The sequence below is a fragment of the Thrips palmi genome, unplaced genomic scaffold (genome assembly GCF_012932325.1).
Source record: "Thrips palmi isolate BJ-2018 unplaced genomic scaffold, TpBJ-2018v1 HiC_scaffold_7, whole genome shotgun sequence".
Classification (NCBI taxonomy): Eukaryota; Metazoa; Arthropoda; class Insecta; order Thysanoptera; family Thripidae; genus Thrips; species Thrips palmi.
Window position 1 is genome coordinate 8,763,751 of NW_023144634.1, and position 19,072 is coordinate 8,782,822.

Sequence of the window (19,072 nt, forward strand, 5' to 3'; positions counted from 1 at the left end):
GGTGGATCGACTCAGACTCTGACAGGACTCCAGCAGCGCGCGGGCGGCAGGGCGCGGACCCCACAGGACCATGCTCATGGCCGTCTCCATCCTCCTCACCGTCGGCCAGGTCGCCGCCGACGCCATAGGTACGTGCAGGAGAGTCGCTTTAGTCGCTGTCTCTATCGCACTCATGGGGCGTCCCGTATAGATGCGAGAGAGACTTTCACCCTCTGCCACTGTGCCGGCAGATGGCTTCGACTTCGCCGACGAGTGGGCGCACCGGCAGGCCGGCCTCGGCCGCTGTCAGATGATCGTCACTTCGGGCTACGGCTACCGCCAGTTCATCCCCCTGGAGGCCGCCACCGCCCCGCCCTCGGACGACCCCATGAGCGGCTACCCGTCCCCGCTGGTGGCGGGCCCGCAGCCCACGCCGGCGGCACGCCTGCTCAACGCCACGGAGGCCCCCGCCGCCCCGCCGCCGCCGCGCCGCCCCCGGCCGCCACGCCGGCCCCGGGGGACAAGCTGGTTCTGCGGTTCCAGGTCGGAACGCCACGCGAGCCCCGTGCCCGCGTAACATCCAACTGAAAGTGCGGCGGGCAGGACGAATTTGAAGCGACGTTGTTGTGGCGTTGTCTGCTGCAGGTCCTGGCCGAGAGCGACGCGCACATCCTGCTCAGCTCGCAGAGGCGGTCGGACCGGGAAGCGTACGAGGCGAGTATTCGCGGGGCCGGGGCGTTTTCGCCCTCTAGAGAGTCGCGGGACGGCAGGCGAGCATTGCAGCAGAACCATCCAACGGCAATGGCAATGTGCAATCAACATCCTCCGCGGCGGCCGCCACTCCCGCCCCTCGCCGTCGTCCGTCCTCGGAGCGATAACATGCCGAGACTCGCCGAGTGTTTTCAAAAACAAAAACAAAAAACGGCCAAACAAAAAAAGGCCGCTTTGAAAAAGTGTGTATACACGATGCACGCACATGCATGCGATAGGTCCTGCCCACTGGAGGGCGACGGGTGGGAGGGGGGTCATTCACCAGGGCATCCAGCAGCCCTGTTATCCCCCCTCCCCCTTTCCCCGCCGCAGCAGTGAGATAGAGCGGGAGGTCAAAGGACCGCGTCAAACGTACGCACTTTCCTGCGAGGCCGCGCGCGAGCGAACGCGAACGCAACAGCCGTCGCGACTGCCGCCGTGCTTTGGCTCTTCGGCCGTGCCGCAGGTGGTGCTGGGCGCGGGCAACAACTCGTACACCGACTTCCGGCGCCTGCCCGCCTCCATCCCGCCGCGGCGCGCCTTCAACTACACCACGGGCGTGGTGTCCAACCAGGAGCTGCGCGCCTTCTGGCTGCTGGTGGACATGGGCACCGGGCTGCTGGCCGTGGGGCCCGACGGCGGCGCCCCGCTGCTGGCCTGGGTCGACCCGGACCCGCTGCGCATCAAGTACTTCAGCCTGTGCACCTGGACCGAGGTCCACGGCACCTGGCTCTACGGCTGCGGCAAGGCGGGTACGCACTGTTAAGTCTTTGGCTCTCTACCGAGTGGGTGCAAATAGTGACTGTCGGAAACTTGTGGTATAGGAGCCCCCCTGCTGGACGCGGACTGGATGACGCCGGAGGAGCGCGTGCGGCAGCGCGTCCTCACCAACGACAAGAAGGCCGCTCCGCACCACGCCGTCGACGTGCACGCCGAGCTGGCCGTGGGGAGGGTGGCGATGGTGAGCAGCAGCTCATGAGGCAGTTTGCCCGAGGGCTCGGACCGCGCCCCGTTCCGCGTTGACCGTTACACTGTTGCAGGACGACGTGCTGGGGCTGCTCGCCCTGTCCGCCACCATGCATCTGGTGAGTCGAGAGCGGGTCGAATCGACTCGACACTCGAGACCTCGAATCGCGAAGCGCCACACGCAACGCGCCCACGCCACTGTTATGCGAGCTGAGACTAATCTGCTCGCGTCATTTCGTATTTCGTTCAAGAGTTGGCGCGATGAGAGGCTTTCGTGGAACCCCGAGGACTTCGTCGGGGTCAACAGCACCTCCGTCTCGGCGTCGGACGTCTGGGTGCCCCACGTGCGGACCACGGGGTGAGAACAGAAAAAATGCCGCCAAACAGTGTGCGAACTTTCGAGAAAACTAATGTCTGTAGATGAATTAAGCTTAAAAGCAAAGCATTGGTGGAGGTTCCGAAGCGCCTGCGAGGTAGGCCACCCATCCGCTCCGCAACGCACCGCTGTGGAGACGGTGGCCTACCTTGCGCCTGCCGTCTTCACAGTGGCGAGGTAGGCCACCGGCTCCACAGCGGTGCGTTGCGGGGCGGATGGGTGGCCTACCTCGCAGGCGCTCCAGTCCGCAAGACCAACGCAGAGGGGGCCTTTGCAGCGTGACGCACCTGCAGGGGCTGGCGGCCTTCGGCCAGGCCTTGGGCCAGGCCCGGCTGCAGGTGTCCTCGTCGGGCGAGGTGCACTGCCGCTGCCCCGTGGCGCTGCGGGCGGCGTGCGCGCTGGCGGCCGGCACCTACACGTGCGACTTCGGCCTGGGGGCGGCGCCGCCAGTCAACCTCACCACGGCAGCCCCCTCGCAGCGCCTGTACGAGGTTGGTCGTGCACTGTTAATCACCGGCCAACAGTGTGTACTACACTGTGGCCGATCTATATTCCGATTTACGTCGATAGATGACCGGCCACCGGCCCGAGCCAACCCTCCTGAGCCAGGACGACTGGGCCGGCGCCTCCGTCCACGCCGACGGTGACATGGAGGGAGCCGAGACGCAGATGGTGCTGAGGATACGGCTGCGCCATCGCGGCTTTAGACTCGGCTGCGTCTTCTTCGCCGCGTTCTCCGGTGGGCCATCATTCAGCCGCCCGCCTGACGATTCGTTTCGTCTCCATCGTGCTCATGGGGTTGTGGATGTTCTGGCGCAGGCGTGTGCGTGTGCTGCGTGGCGACGCTGCTCGCGGCCGCACCCCGCTTCCCGGCACGGCGCTGGCCTCCCTCAACCTGGTCATGACCGCCGTGGCGCTCATCAGCCTCCAGGCCGCGCTGCCCCCCGCCGTCCACGCCACGGCGCCTCAGGGTGGTGGGTGCACGAGCTGTCTCTCTCGAACCGCTACGGTACAAACAGAGTGCAGCCCTCTCACTGCCCTTCGTTTTCGTTCCAGTGGCGTGCTTGTCGGCGGCGATGGTGCTGGCCGCCGCCGGTCTCTTGCTGCCCACTGTGGCGGGCGCCGCGGACTGCAGCAGGGGCAAGCCGCCCGCGCTGCCGTGGTGCCTGGCCAGGGTCATGCGGAGCGACGCCTTCGCCAGGATGCTGCTGTGTCGGCCCACCCCGCCGGAGAGGCCCAGAGTGGGTGACTCGTGTAGTATGGCAGTGCTGGAGGCTGATTCCGAGAGTCATTTACGTCGCTCTGTCTCTCTCGCACCCATGAGAGAGGCAGAGCGACGAGAGCGGGCATGCCGTGGCTCATCGCCGTCGTTGCCTTCCAGTGGCGGGAGTGTCCGGGCGGCGGCACCGAGCAGGTGCTGGAGATGCTCAACAAGCTGGACGAGGAGGAGAGGCGCAGGGACTGGATGATGCTGGCCACGGCGCTGGAGAAGCTGTGCGCCGTCCTCTGCCTGGCGCTGGCCTCGGCCGCCATCGCGCCCAGCCTGGCCTAGCACGCCCAGCACGCCTTGCACCAGGAGCCCGCCTGGAGACTGATTGCCAGAGTCGTCCAAATTTGCATATTGAAAATATTTAGGTAAAGGAGGTCTGTGATATTATTTTAGTGTTTGATCTTAAGAGAGCAGCTGACTCTTTTGAAGAAGAAAAAAATCTAACAGATAATGAATAATATTTTTCATCTGGTCACCCCTTTCAAAAACTGTTTCTCAAAACAAAAGTCCTTTAGTTGGAATCTTGGTGTATGATGACAAAAAATGAAACACGTTATAAAGGGGAACAAGCTTTTATTCATTTTTTAATGAAACATCTATGCAATTGAACCAAATTAAGTACATAATTAAATTTTGATGACAAATGTTGCTTAATTACAAATAATCATTTAATGATTTCTTTAGTGATCGCTTGCATATGGTACAAAGCTGCTACATTCTAACAGTTAGTGATTAACATAAACATTAAGTCAATGACAAAACCTTTGTTGTACAACAAGACAATCATTCAAAATTGATGAAAAGATGTTCTTCAAAAGAATAAAGGCATCACATATGGTAATTGTTAAGTCACTTCATGGCTCAAGCTAAGGTTTCCAAAAAGTTGTATCAAATACAGACAAATCAAAAAGCAGTCTAGGATTCAGGCACACCATACAGGCTTCCCTACTAGAACACTTCAAAAATACTTCAAATGTTGTGCTTGAGGAACATTTTGATCATGCATTGTATTTGATGTTCCGAGGTATCATTCTAAGGAGAAAGATGTCAAGTTATTTTTTCCCTCATAAGTCAGATTAGCATCCAACCTGTATTGTTCCTTAGAATTTTATCTCGGAATATAAGATATCGTCATGGAGTTGGTATCAGATCACAACAGAAGTATAGCAGATTTGGGAGATTTTCCTTAACTCTCTCACAAATGCGCTTCGTAATTGTAGGAACACCACCAAGGTACAAATAACGCAAATTAGGGCAGAAAAATGAAATCATAAGGGCAACACAATCACCCAAATAATACCCATACTGCAGATCCAACAATTGCAACTGTTTCAAATTGCGAGAACCAGACAACCATGACGTCAGTGCTAATCCTGTTACTCTCAATCGTCTCAGCCTAACAAAGCGGATTTCCTTTAAGCTTCTCATCATAGAAAAAGTACCCCAATTCAAGTTGCGGCAATCTCTGAGACTCACATGAACAAGGCGAGGTGCATCATACAATTTCACCATGGGTTTGTCACTTATCATGTACCCAGATAGATCAAAACCCACAAGCATTGAATGCTTCTTTTCAAAGAAATATTCTAAGTCGACATCTCTTACATATGAAGCTCTAGGTAGGGACAGCCAATTCAGAATTGGACACTGATCACATAAATCTCGGAGGTCATTTCCTTTAACATTGGTGGCATCATGTAACTCAAGAGTTGTCATCATAGAAAAATGGAAAAGATTGGGAATTGCACTTGTCAGGAGAGGTCCCTGAAGCCGAAGGTGCCGAAGTGTTTCACCACAACCTTCATGCAAACCATCAAGCAGCTCACTACTGTATCCATGGGCAGGTTCGTAACAATCTAACTCTACAGTACGTAGTTTTGAATGGTTAGTAATTATATCTTTGAACAAGCGAAGCAACTGAGTGTCACTGACAGTACCAGGGTGCCTAATGCGAATACATCGAATAGCAGGAGCATTAGATACAATATTACAAAACAGACTTAAATTGGGATTTTTCACGTCCCAGGTAAAGAAGGTATCCTTCCACAAAACTACATTATTAAGAATTACTGATCTAAACCTTGTGCATACAGTGCACAAATCCCGAATCAATTGAGTGGCATCACAATAAGAGAATATAAGTGCTAAAACCTCATCTGGTAAATCCAAAATGTGAGTTAATAAGGCATCAACGCTGTCTGTCTCTTCTGTTTGAGTAGTCTTGTCACATTGGTGGTGTAGTTGCTCTTGAAAGTTACAGGTAACAACACATTTTTTACCAAAATCCACAGCCAAAAAAGAAGCCATTTTGAGATAGGGAAAGGGAATGTAAACTGATTCAGAACCCCTCAAAAAATATTGTTTTAGAATAGAAGTCAATCACAGTCTGAATAAAGGCTTCTTTACAGAAATGTTATCCTCTTAAAAAAGGTGAGGATGCTTCTTGATTTCTTCCACTATGCCAGCTTCAATGGCTGGCAGAGACATTTTGTCGCATTCCAAATTGAAGCTCAAGTAGACGGGTTTACCCAACTTCTTCGACAGCCGAGAGCCGAGATTCATTGATGTCATGTTCAGAACATCTCCCATTAATTTTGTCTGAATAGGATCATGTTCATATGGTGTGGACATGGACAGCGCCAGATCCTCTAAGACAGGCTGAGACAGAGCTCCGACCCAAATAAACAGTCCCTTTTCAAGTTTCAAAGCTTTAACTACAACTCCCTGCTCGCAGGCTTTGAAGTGGAATCCATGGGACACCAACTTTGGTTCACAGTATTCAATCGACGCTACTTCCATTGTTCTGCATCAACCTGTAATAGAAATAGAAAAATTCGTCAAGTAAACGCAAAAGTAAATATGCATTGAATAATTCCGAAGTCATGCGAGAAGCAGAGGCTATTGCCCTACCCCACCAACTCAAATAAACAAAAACAAAGACAAAACAGAAGTGACTTCTCCGTACCGGTAACTACGTGTCTTGCGAGAAAACTTGACAGTTTAATGGAACACGTCAATCACAACTGATACGATAAGATCGTGGCAAAGCGTAAGACCACTACTATATCAAAAATCTCCCTTTTCTCACCATTTTCAAGTCGCCGTCAGTGCAGGCTTCTTTTCTTACCGTCTGCTATGCATGGGTACGTTCCACTTAATGGGGTCGGTCTCGGCGGTGCCATGGCGTTGTGCATTCGGGCGCTTCTGACCAGCCTGCAAATAGTGCCAAGCAAACGGACCAACGGCGCTTGCGCCAACAAGTGTTTGTTTCTGTGCAACGCTAGTGTTCAGTGCAGCAGGTGCATACAAAGAAAGACCGTTCGTTTTTCGTCGGTTGAAAGGAATTTAAAACTTTCTTCTCTCGAAATGCAGCTTTAAGTAATCGCAACCTTGAAGCCCAGTGTAATATCTACATTTATTCATCGTTCCAAATGTCATGGGACTTTGTACGAGACGGCATTTTGTTTTAACAATATGCATTTTGCAACTGGTAAGTTTGGCTTGCCAATTAGGCCCTAATGTTATGAATCACTACCGAAGCATTCGCTCACCACTCCTTTCAATTCTCTGCAGTTCTTAATTTCACCGATTTAGCCTTCTTTAAATTTTTACATTTTAAACTTGAAGGGCATCCATAATTTTATCTCCTGTATCTTTGACCGTTTGGAATGCCAAATGTTTAGAGGTTATCTAAACATACTATTTAAGTAGTCCTTTGTCTGATACTTCCTCGCTGTGTTTCTCATGAAAGCTTCGCTGTTTTCACTTCCCAATCATGTCCTAATCAAAATTGCTCCTAATTTTTCCAGCTCTGCACAGTGGAGAGACAGGTGTTCGATTTCCTGGGAACTCTGTGGGGTCCGATTTTAGCAAATTTTTTCCAAATAATATTTGTTATTTTTGGATTTTTTGGAACACATCAGTTTAGACCAAAATATGTCATTGCTGTAAGTATTCGAACTGAGTTTTCATTCAACTCAAAATTTTCACGAAGACTATAATTTTATGGCTTGTTTAACATTCCTTGCCATTCATATTAATTATAAATCTCTACTTTTGTGTTTTTAGTATTCAATATGGAGTGCCCTCTGGATTGGTTGGAATATTTTCATCATATGTTTCTACTTGAATGTCGGACTTGACAAGGTATATTTTTCTCGTTGGTTTTGTTGTTGCATAATTTTTATCAAAGTATAAACTCCAATTACCTCAATTAATTTTAAATTCTATCTAGACTGCTGGATATGTTCTCAACTGGAAGGACTCCGGAAGTATGAGTTGGTGGGCAGTGAATGGATTTGGTTGTCGGCCAGTACTATCAAATACTGCTGATCCATCAACTGACTTTATCGGACCGGACTCCGTGACTGGATGTCTTCTAAATTATGAATATGTTGAAGTTCTTCATGCTGCCATCCAAATTATTCTTTCTGTAAGTGTTTTCAATTCACTAATTTTCAATTGGAACATACTGCTTTGTTTTATACAAATTCCTGATTGATTTTTTATCTTTAAGGTTTTGGGAGGCTGTGGAGCGATTCATGTCCTAAGGATTTTGGTGGATGAAGACGACAGTTGTAAGTTTCACTTGATAAATTTTACTTAAGCCTATTGGTGCGGGTGTTAAATATGTTTAATATCTCCCACGCATTAAGGTTGCACACCCATAGCAGGTGGTTGGGTCTTTGTCTCTTCTGTTCTCTATCCTATTACATTGGATAAATTTGAAACTTGCATCATTTAACTTACAGCTCAATTTGTCACTGCATGTTTCTTATCGTATTTACAATTCTAAACCAGTCAGTGTGCACATTTCTACCTCAAATCAGAAATCATGATTCTTTTTGACCGTTCAAGATCCTAATTTGGTATTCCTTGCAGTTGATTTTATTGGTGGATTTGACTCACAAATGGTGTGGTAAGTTTGTTCAGAGCATGAACTTTATCAATTTGGTATTACAGAAGAGCACGTTCACTAGTCATTGAGTTTCCTTTCAGATCTTTATGCCATAATTTAGTATTTCGCATAACTGTAGGGAATGCATTAACTGTTCCTGAATCCGATGAAATTTAGTGCTGCTGTCACTCATTTTAGGGGTACTGCAGTGTTGCTTTCATAAATTTGATTGGTTTTGAAAAGATTTTATCTGTTGCCTCATGTAGGACTTCTGAGTTTCAGTTTAAAATAATGTCTTATCTATTATGCTTTGTTGTTGCAAAATGGGTATTATTTTGCATGTAGGCTGATGACAGGTTGTTTTTTTCTTTGTGCGTGTTTTATCATTACAGTATTTCTTATCATTATATTTTTAATTGTGCTCTTCACATTCTGCATTTCTAGTACTTTCTGCCAAATTTTTAAGTTCATCATGTTTTAAGTCTCACTTTGTTAAGGTGGAATAGGGGATGGGAAAGACATGTATTGAACTTTGAAGAACATAGATCATATTTCAGTTAGTGTTGACCATTGCATGATTGATTATCTTTATTTTCTAGTTTTTGTGAATGCCCCTGTTTTTGTCTTAATTTGTATTGCAAGGAAGTGAATTTAATAGTGCGTTTTGAGTATATTATTTGATTTTTCTACTATCTTCTGTTCAAAACATTATTTCAGCCTTGAACTTAAAAATTCCTGGACCACTGAACTACCTGAGAATGGCAAACTAATCTCACATTATGCAACTGCACTCATCTATGCATGTACTCTTTTCTCATTTCCCTTGGGACTGGCTGTCTTGGTTTCAGTTGATTTTCTTGGGGGCTTTGATACGAAAAGTCCGCAGCACTTGGCACTCCGGCCTACTTATGTCCGTGTGCCCACCAACAGCACCCAGTCATTCTTGCGGTCAAGTCAACTTCGCTTGGCGATGAATAGACAAGATTCCTTAGGTCAGCCAAGAGCTTACTCTCTACCTCGCAATGGTGACTCTATCCGAATGTGCCGCTCTGACATGTTTGTGAACAAAGCGGGTATCAGTGGTAGCAATGAACGGAAAAACTTCTCCCCTGATGATTCTAGAAGAATGCCACTTCATCAGCAGCGAAATTTAAAACCAAGACCCCTCTCAGTTCATGTATCAAGGTTTGACTGATTTTCACCCTCTCTTTCTTGTAATAATTTGTAGAATTTTGAACTGTTGGGCTAAGTTGACTATCTCAAAGAATTTGGGGGTATTAACTCTCAAAGTTGTTACTTATGTGCCATAACTGTCCATCTTTGGATGGTGCGTGCCATTTTCTTAGTATTTGTCATCCTTTTCCTCTATTTCCAATGGGACCAGAGACACTAACTAAGACTACATTGTAAGTTCCTCTCAATAGTTTTACCCCATCTTTGGGCTCCTTATTTAACAGTATGGTCACTGAAAGAATGAATTCAAAACAAGGTGGACATCATGGGTAAAGAAGAAAACAAGAGCTGATCAGCATAAACAGCAAGGAAAATCATTAGTGCTAAATCGAGTAATTGACCCTATCAACTTTAAAGTTAAAGTTGATTTTTAGTATCCTTTATTATCATTTTCAATGTCTTCTGACATCAATTCATGATTGTATGTATTTTTAACTTTAGTGTGTGATGCTAGTGTATCTTATCTTAAATTATTATTTCTGCTCAATTCAATTCATCCTAAGTTTTAAAAAATGCAATTTGCCATGTATTTTGCTAGTTCTCTTTATGTTCTTTATGTACAAAGTGAGCCTAGTGAGTTATTCCAAGACTGACCCAATTTCACGTTCATCATCTCTACTGTCTAACTAATTTGGACACATTTTAAGGAACATATCCCATTGTTAGTATAATGAATATTTTCAGGTACTGACTTGGTTCCATCACGAGGAGTGTCAATAGCCATTCATACAGAACTGAAACCCAAGTAAATAAGATCAAATTTACGTTAATATTTTTGCTGAATTCTGTTAATTCTTAGTCATTTGTATTTTTAAATGATCGCTGATTGGTCTTGTAACTGCTGTTTTACTTAGAGCCCTCAAAGCCAGCTCATCTAAGCTCCTTATCATAATTAACTGGTTTAGTGGCAAATTTTCCCTGGGTTTCAACTTTGCAGTTGAGTTTTCAATGTTATTAACATTTGCATGTCTTTCTTACTTCATTTATGCTTTGTCTCTTGACTGTTTGTAAATTTTCTTGTCTTTAAAAATTCCAGACATGTGATTTATGGTTTACTGTTTTTATTACTATCTTAGAGTAGGCATCATCACATATTCCTCTCCTAAAGTCTTTGGTAGATTTAATGTAAAATTCTTGTGGCTTTGTACTTAACTTTCTAATGGGAGCTACTTTCAGACAGCTGATTTCAAATGATCTTGTGGTGACTACGTAACATCAACCAGACTTTGTGATTCCCAGTGACATGTGCAATGCACGTTGTAATTTACTTGTTCTTTGCGTGAAATTGTACCACTGCCTACACAAGCCTGTAGTAGAATGATAAGTCTGTTTTTTTGTATGATTAGTTGTAATTTACTCTTTCAGGGTGTTCCCCTTGTAGCACACGTTTTCATTGCCTCATGTACGGTTAAGTGTTTTTTATCAGGACTTAGACTTTGCATTGAGGGATCAAGAGCGATGTAGTGCTGTACTGATTTTATCTATTTTTTCTTATTTGTTTTAATTTATGTATTTCTTGCACAAACACTCATGTTTGCCCTCAACTCTTGCCATTTATCTAAACCACGAACTGGCTTTGATAGTGATTAGATGAGTCATCTTGATGCAAAATGGTTCACTATTAGCCATTTCCTATCTGGGCTGGTGAAGAGAGAGAGAGAGCATGTGTAAGTTATTTATTTTATTTTTTGAATTGAATCTTAATCAGTTGTAGAAGTTTCACATTCATTATTCTAACAATAATCCTATGGTGCTAATTTGTTAGTTTGTTAATTTGCCTGTGATACTGATATCATGTTTGGTTGTTTTCACGGATTTTAAAAGTTTTTATTATTTGAGTCAGTGCTGTCAATCTTGGATTTTCCTATGTATAATGAAACCTTGTAAAGAGTTTACGAAGACAAATACAAGATGTGAAATCTAACATCGCTGTTTCTGTTATTTCTAGTCACTATTCATGATCACCGCACCAGTTCAAAGCAGAGCCAATATAATTTTGAGCACTGCCTATGTTTACACTTCTGATAAAGTTTGGTTGTGGTTAGGATTGAAACAATCTTCTTCCCACTTATTTCATCTATTTCACTTACTCTCGGTGGTTTGTTTCTATGCAGTGCTGCTCTTGCATGGTTACTTGGATATTTAACAGTCTCATTTGCATGCTAAACCTTCGCATGGGTTTTTCCACCAAATCCTGAGTTTTTGTAAATGAACTCACATTTGTTTATGTTTGGTGAATTTTCATCCTAATCTTAATCTTAGGCCCCCACACTTAAGCTTGATTTTCATTCTGTGCGAGTGCTTCCAGATTCAGAGGAATAAGATCTGAATAAGCACTGTTTCAATTAGAATTTTAAAAGTAATTATTGACATCATACTGAAATTCTCAAAATTTGGGATTCAAGGAAACAAATTCAAATGCCAACAAAAAATTTACTTTTGTTTGTTTTCTGACTTGACTTTTATTTTCTGCAGCATCAAGTAAGAAAGGTGGTGCTGCAGTTCGTCCAGCTTCGTTGTACTCAATTGAGTACACACCTCATCCTCATGAAACCGATCGGAATGATGAGCAGTTCACAGAGGAGGATGAAGACGAGAGCTTGGATGGCAACCCGAGAAGCCATGGAACATTACCAGGTACATAAATATATTCATAATTTTTTGAAGAATTCGAAGAAATGAGTTTTGCAATAAATGTATTCTTTGCTTAGGTGGTGCAAGACTACCAGGGCCTCAACTTTCTCCTCGGCCCATGACACCAAGGCGTGTCAAGAGGCGTAGTGTCAACTCTAGGGGCACATCAGGCTTTAGCAGTGGAGGCACCTTGAGGGGAGCTTCTTCTCACAGCCAGCATCCACCAACTTTACAGAGAAGGCAAGGTGGGGGTGGCACATCTGCAAGATCTTCATTAAGGTCATCAGGCAGGAAAAACAGATCTCAACCTCAGCATCAGAACCCAGTGACAAGACTTCTCATTCAGCAGCAGCAGCAACAGCTTCACCATCACCTGCCACCTCAACTTCCTCCACAGCTGCCCCACCAACTACCTCCACAATTACCACCTCAACTGCCACCGCAGCTACCCCCATCTCACAGCATGGGAAGATTAGGTGAGTAGTCAATTTCCCTTGTTCATTTTATGATAATGCAATGTATTTCTTTTTGTACTAACACTCAGTTTTTCATTCAGCAATTCCATCGTATTCTGGTGGCCTTGGAGATTCTACCACTTCTAATGAATCTAGACCTGGATTTGTGGAGTCAACATCCCACACAGATTTGTTAATATCACAAGAGAATCCCCCATCCAGTGCTATGATTATGGGCACCAACAACTGGAGAAAATCGGGACATGTGAACCCTCTTTATCAGCAGAGCTCTAATCAATCTCTGGCTAATCATGATGATGATGAAGATGACACATATAACCGACCTCCGTCTGCTCGGTCGAGTTACTCCAACTATCATGGAGCTCGTGCTCTTGGTCACCTCAGCCCCTCCAACAACTATGGGCAGGCAACTGCTCAGGTGCCTGTCGTCAACTCCTACCGACGCAGTCAAAATAGCGGAAGACAATCTTTAAGAAATGCTGCTTTCTTAAATAGTGGACCTCCAGCGTACCGCTCCCAAGGAAATCTAGACTCAGAAACAGTCATATGACAGTAGGGAGAACACTCGGGTACAGTCAGAAAAGTGGGAACAGCAGGGGCATTTGTTTTGTTTCCCTCAATCACAGTTTAATGGTGACTATATGTGTGAAGAGTTATGGTAAATTACAGTTGATATCAAAATGAATTACAATCTTGAAGTTTGTTGTCATGATCACATTTAAAAATTTAGACTTGCACCTTGTATTGGTGAATGACATTCGTATCCCGTCTTTTTCACTGAACCCGTGGTGTTCTCTAGCATTGTTCATCTAAGTCAAGGGTACACACCCTAATTGAGGAACTATGCACCATTTGCTGATAGGAGGCATTTTTCATGGAAATTGAGCTTTTCTTATAAGCATATTGCTTTTACTTTTCTTAACGGTGAATTAAAAGTTTTGAAAGTGTACGGAAGAAATGTTAGTATCATGGAAGAAAATTTTAAGATATGACTGATCCTCTGAATGAACTGAAGTATGTAACCTTCAAGTCAATATAGCACTTTTATGAGATTTGTAATTTATTTGTATAAAAGATGTTGTTTTCCTTGCCTCATAATTATATCTTAGCTTCTTTAATCAACATGAACTTGTTCTTTGAATTTGCAGTTTGCAAATGAGACTCTTTGACACAATGTGTCACATGTATTTTGATCAATTTAACTATAGTTGCGTTCTAAAAGCAAAAATGGAATTAATGTCTATATATGACAGTATTGTATTTTTAATTTCACTTAAAAATCAAACAAACATACAAAAAAAATACTGTATCTGTGTTTTCATTTTGTTTGTCAAATGTTGTCGGTGAATAGTTAAGGAAACTGATCTCGCTAGCTTATGGTATATTTGTTGCCATAAGCCATCTTAGTCATAGATCTACAAATTATTCTAGGTACCTATTGACTGAGTGATTCATAGTTTATCACTGCCGTGGGAAGGACTTGCACATGGCAGCAATTGGGGATTGGTTTTTGTTGACTGTGGGCCCTAACCACAAGTGTTGGAGCCGTTCTCCAATCTCTTTCATGTGCAGCCCAACCCACTAACTTTTTATGCATCAATCAAATTATGTTGGCTTTAATGTGTAGAGCATGACAGTATTTTTACATATTACATTTACCATGTGTCTTGAAATCAGGTATAGATTTTAATTGCTGTTATTTTATTAATTTGATGTTTTCTCTGTAATATAGTGTAAAGATTTTATTACCAGATTTCTTGCCTTATATGCATTACTAAATCCCACCCTATGTAAACTGAAAGCACCTTTTGATCAGCATCACTATCTATGCTTTCCAGCTTTTCCACACTACCTGTTCTTCAAACTCTTAGCTAATGCTCTACTTGGATTTTGGTGATTTAATAAAGATCTGATATGGGCAGTGTGATATTGTGTATGTTTAGATCAACATTTCATACTGTATGGAGGGATAGGTGTGCAATGTGGTTTGGAAGAAATCTTTAGTTAGCCAATTGTAGCACTGAATTTTACATGTAACATCCACTGTGATATGTTGGAATAAATAGTTCATACATAAACTTCAGTATTAGGATTTATTGCCCCATTTACTTTACAGACAATGAAACATTATAATTAAAACTTCGATAAAAATAGTGTTACTAACACATAACTTATTTCATAAAATACAAAATTCTTACATAACAAAATGATTAAGCAATAATAAAATCATGCAGTAGAAGGAGAGTCACATGTCAAATCCATGTCGCAGGATCCCTGTGAACCATTGTACAGCTGCGAGCCATTAACTTCTGAGTACGTATTTGAAGGAGAAGGAAGAGGCACCTGTAACAAGAAGCAGCCAGGATAAATGAAAGGCCCTATTAATACGCATAGAAATAGAACTAGAAAATCATTCGAACATCCACAGAGTCTTGACAGTGCCCCCTAATCAGTGGGGAGGACCTCACCTTAGCTGCTTCCTTCAGGGCAGCAATTGATGGGCTGGCGAATGCAGAGTTATCGCCAAAAGCGGCAGAAGCATCGCCGAAAGAGAGGACGGGAGATTCTAACGGCGATTGCGAGTAGATGGTCGAGAGGCTGGTGGTGGATACTACCGAAGGCCGGTGTCCCTTGTGGGGGAGGAACTCTGGAGAGACTGCGATCTCTGGTGTCGCATCGGACTCTGCTCCTTGCGCCTCACGCTGGTCCTCGTCCAGTCGCTTGGGCGTCGAGGTGTCCTTCAGCGCTCCTCGCTCGTCGTCCTCGGAGCGTGGCGCGGTCACCGCCGCGACCGCCGCGTAACTCACCGACTGAGTCTGGGGGACGCTCACGGGCTCGGCGTCGGCCTTCGAGATCTGGAGGTCCTTGAAGTCCTTGAGGTCGGCGGGGGTGGGGGCCTCCGCGCGCTGCGTCGTCGTGGCGGCCTTGGGCTGCTCCGGCACCGGGGAGTTGGGGAGCGACGGCTCCCCCACGGACCCCGCGCCCGACGAGGACGTCATGGAGTCGTCCGCGCCGTTGGCGAGCATCGCGTTGAGCTTCTTGCGCTGCAGCTTGCCGCTCGCAGTCCTGGGGAACGGCGACGTCACGAACACGATGCCGCCGCGGAGTTGCTTGTGCGGGGCCACCTTGCCTGCAACAGCGAGCGCGTTAGTGTCAGGCCGCGGCGGCGGGGCGGGGCGTGGTTCGGCGGGAGAGGGAACTACCTTGGATGAACTCCTGCAGGTCCTCGGCCGCGACGTGGTGGCCCTCCGCCAGCATCACCAGCGCCCTGGGGGCGTCGCCGTACTCGTGGGGCACGCCGACGACGGCCGCCTCGCTCACGGCGGGGTGGGTGATGAGCAGCGCCTCCAGCTCCGAGGGGGACACCTGGCCAACAGACTCGGTCAAACACCAAGGAACGTCTTCCCGCCACCGGTCAGGCCAGTCAGGCCCTGCGACTTACCTGGTGGCCGTTGTACTTGAGCACGTCCTTGAGCCTCTCCACCACGTAGTAGTAGCCGTCCTCGTCTACGAAGCCCAGGTCTCCGGACCGCAGCCAGCCCTCGGCGTCGAAGGCCTCCGAGGTGGCGTCCGCGTTGTTAAGATAACCCCTCATCACCATGGACCCTTTGAAGCATAGCTCACCGCGCGATCCCATGGGCAGCGTCTTGCCAGTATCTGTGTCCACGACCTAAAAAGAAAATGAAACAAAAAATTGAGGGGCATTCAAGCAAGATATAACCGTGTTCACTCACAGGGCCTTGTTAATTCGAGTTACTGAAGTTAACTCACCTTGCACTCCATGGTGCTGACCAGCGTCCCCGGAGAGCCGGGCTTGTCGGCGCGCACCTCGCCGCAGAACGTGGTGAAGGTGGTCTCCGTCATGCCGTACGAGTGGAACAACTTGACGTGGGGCAGGCGCGTCTGGAGAGCACTCTGCACCAGCGGCGAGATCTGCGCCGCCCGGACCAGAGGCGCTGCAGAGTCTTGAGCTTGGCCAGCTCGTCAACGGGGTGCTTGCTGAACGAGACGAGTAGCGAGGACACCACGTGCAGCACCTGTCGATTAAAACAGCCCGAAAATAAATTGATTTGGAATAAAGGCTACCAGTGAGAGTATATTTTCGGAATCAGTCCAGTGTTACCGTGATTTTGTGCTTCTCCACGGCGTCCAGCAGTCCCGCCATGGTGAAGCGGCCGAGCGCCACCACGGGGACACCGGCGCACAGAGCCATCAGCATGAGCAGGCCGCCGAAGGCGTGGAAGTAGGGCGACACGCCGCCGACCACGTCGTCTGGCTGGATGAACTTGTCCCTGCAAACACAATGCCACAGCGGCGATGAGCTTGGCCACGCCCACATTGATTGAAACGGCCATTCGGCGACACTGCTTACCCGAGGCTCAGGGCGGCCAGCAGGTTGTCGTGGGTGATCATGACCCCCTTGGGCATGCCCGTGGAGCCGCTCGAGGGCAGCAGCAAGGCGACGGCCGACCCGCCCTGCGGCTGGGGGAGCCCGTCCACGGCGTGCACCAGGAACTTCTGCATCGGGGAAGTCCCGGACGACGGCGAGCTGTCACTGAAAAAGACATTAGTCAATCGGAACATCTTTAGCGGAGGGCAGGCAGACCATCGTGCAAGAAATTGCAGCTAACCCGTAGACAGCGCCCAGCGAGGTGGGCGTCGGTGGCGGCGCGTTGGGGGTCACGGCCACACCGCGGCCGGGCGCCACGTCCATCACGGACAGCACCTGCACGTCGGGGACGCACGTCGGCCCCGTGGGGGTCGTCGCGTCAGCCGCGTCCGGGGCGGAGGCAGCGCCGCTCGGCGAACAGGGCACGGACGACGCCGACCTGCGCAAGTTCATCAAGTGACAGTGTGTCTCGCACCTATGCGGGACGCTCCATGAGTGCGACAGGGACAGAGCGACGAAACCGGCTCTCGAAATCTGTCCACAGCTATAGAATCCTTACTTGGCGGGGCTGACGAGCATCTGCTCCAAGGGGGCGATGCCGGTGGGGAGGTCCTTGGCCTTGGCGTCCTGGCCGTCCACGCTGCCCCACACCAGCACGCTGCTCACGCTCGACGAGCCCTTCAGGACGGCGGCCACGCCGGGCTGGTTGGACACGGCCTTGGACACCAGCGCCACCGTCGGCAGCGAGATGGACACGGCGTGCTGGACCTCGCCTAACAAGATGGCACGGTAAAAAACGTAAGCCGAACAAACCTGCAGACTGGTTCCAAACACTTCGGCTGCTCGCCCCGCGAGTGCGAGAGAGACAGTGACGAGCAGTGTACCCACGTGGAGTGCTGCGGGGGTCGATGAGGTGCGCGGTGGCACCGGTCTGCAGCACGCCGAGGAGCACCCAGGGGTAGTGCACGCTGTTCTCCGCGATGACGAGCGCCACCTCGCCCGCGCGAAGGCCCCTAGCCGTCAGCCCGGCGGCCAGGGCGGCGGCGCGCTCCAGGACGGCGTCGAACGACACCGTCTCGCCCGTCACCGCGTCCACCTGCAGCCACACCGCGCGTCAGAACCCCAACACTGTTCCTCTTGCGTCCAAGCGGAGCGCCGCGTGAGTGCGAGAGAGACAGCGCGACGGAAGCACCGTTCGCCGAATAACAAACACAAACAAACACATGGCGCCACTCACCTGGGCCACCTTGCTGCCGTGGTCCTTGACGCGCGCCGCGACGTACTCGTGCAGGGTGCAGTGCGTCACCTCCACGGAGGGGACCTTGTTCTTGGCCTGGCTGTTCCCCATGCTGGCGAGTTGGAGTCAAATGCGACGCGTTGTGGCACTGGGGTGGCTGACGGCGCGCTGCAGAGCCTGGCAGAGCCTTTCCAGTGGCGTGGACGGGACGCTGGGTCAACACGGTGGACGCGATGTCACTGCACTGCGGTCCCGGCGGTCCCGGCTGGCTGACCTTTGGTGACTCGGTACGCTCACGCTGCGCTGACGCTCCGCACCCGGCCACGGACTGACTGACCGGTGACCGCCACTGGCTGCGTGAGGCTGCGCTGCACCGGCCGCTTCGGACGCCGCCGCCCTGCCGACGCCGATGGGCCGATTCCCTCCGCGGCTGCGTCCGAGCCGCCGTCTGTTTTGGTGGCATCGCTCTCCGACGCGCCGGCCTCGAAGCAAGCGCGCGACGAGGACGGCGTGCTTCTCGGACGCGGCCCCAACGAGCCGAAACACGGTCGAGATCTCGGGGACGCCGTCTCGGTCACGTGGGGTCAACGACTTGCCGCCATTGGCTGCCGTTGGCGCTCGAAACTGGGAGGCACTCGAACGAGCAAGGGCGGGAAAGGCAGGCGAAGTCGTCTGCAGGCGAGGGGAGGGGTGGAGAGGGAAAGAAGAGAGAAGTTTCAAGTAAGTGTGCTGTTAACCGTTCGCCGCGTCCGCCGCCGCGGCCCGCGGAAGGCACGACCGCGTAAACGGCACGCAGGTGACCAGGTGTGAGGCTGGCCGAATTAGCGCTCAACTAGTCCCAGGTGTGCAGTGCTCGCGCGCACG

The 19,072-nt window shown here is 48.7% G+C and overlaps 4 protein-coding genes across 6 annotated transcripts; 2 read left to right on the plus strand and 2 right to left on the minus strand.

Annotated features, from left to right (window-relative positions):
• LOC117652773 lies at window positions 1-4,182 on the plus strand. Its single transcript, XM_034397867.1, is given in 14 exon segments — window positions 1-128; window positions 231-416; window positions 419-522; window positions 625-693; window positions 1,196-1,490; window positions 1,557-1,690; window positions 1,770-1,814; window positions 1,947-2,053; window positions 2,349-2,562; window positions 2,642-2,810; window positions 2,891-2,935; window positions 2,938-3,045; window positions 3,128-3,312; window positions 3,453-4,182. Coding segments are annotated over 14 exon segments (1,890 nt in total). The 5' UTR covers window positions 1-70; the 3' UTR covers window positions 3,624-4,182.
• Window positions 4,183-5,738: 1,556 nt separating this feature from the next.
• On the minus strand, window positions 5,739-6,567 carry LOC117652877 (proteasome assembly chaperone 4-like). Of its 2 annotated transcripts, none has more exons than XM_034398053.1 (2): window positions 6,430-6,567; window positions 5,739-6,154 (listed from the first exon to the last, which is right to left on the minus strand). In XM_034398053.1, exon 2 carries the CDS (start codon window positions 6,138-6,140, stop codon window positions 5,763-5,765), a length of 378 nt encoding a protein of 125 aa, XP_034253944.1. In that variant the 5' UTR covers window positions 6,141-6,154; window positions 6,430-6,567; the 3' UTR covers window positions 5,739-5,762. The 2 variants fall into 2 exon arrangements, with proteins under 2 accessions (XP_034253944.1, XP_034253945.1); XM_034398054.1 differs by having other exon boundaries at window positions 6,307-6,445.
• Window positions 6,568-6,577: 10 nt separating this feature from the next.
• Window positions 6,578-14,332, plus strand: LOC117652874 (sodium/potassium-transporting ATPase subunit beta-1-interacting protein). Its single transcript, XM_034398051.1, has 8 exons — window positions 6,578-6,831; window positions 7,151-7,288; window positions 7,410-7,487; window positions 7,576-7,773; window positions 7,858-7,918; window positions 11,947-12,108; window positions 12,183-12,581; window positions 12,662-14,332. The coding sequence occupies exons 1-8, from the start codon at window positions 6,778-6,780 to the stop codon at window positions 13,129-13,131; spliced, it is 1,560 nt and encodes a 519-aa protein (XP_034253942.1). The 5' UTR covers window positions 6,578-6,777; the 3' UTR covers window positions 13,132-14,332.
• A 323-nt stretch (window positions 14,333-14,655) lies between these two features.
• LOC117652876 (acetyl-coenzyme A synthetase-like) lies at window positions 14,656-18,587 on the minus strand. 2 transcript variants are annotated; one of them, XR_004588188.1, is made up of 8 exons: window positions 18,209-18,587; window positions 17,860-18,067; window positions 17,531-17,744; window positions 17,213-17,410; window positions 16,954-17,136; window positions 16,705-16,873; window positions 16,353-16,618; window positions 16,110-16,251 (listed from the first exon to the last, which is right to left on the minus strand). XR_004588188.1 is itself a non-coding variant. In XM_034398052.1 (5 exons), exons 1-5 carry the CDS (start codon window positions 16,443-16,445, stop codon window positions 14,808-14,810), a joined length of 1,263 nt encoding a protein of 420 aa, XP_034253943.1. In that variant the 5' UTR covers window positions 16,446-16,592; the 3' UTR covers window positions 14,656-14,807. The 2 variants fall into 2 exon arrangements, 1 of the variants encoding a protein (XP_034253943.1); XM_034398052.1 differs by lacking the exons at window positions 16,705-16,873; window positions 16,954-17,136; window positions 17,213-17,410; ... (1 more) ...; window positions 17,860-18,067; window positions 18,209-18,587 and adding exons at window positions 14,656-14,924; window positions 15,050-15,711; window positions 15,785-15,947 and having other exon boundaries at window positions 16,024-16,251; window positions 16,353-16,592.
• Between the last annotated feature and the right edge of the window lie 485 nt (window positions 18,588-19,072).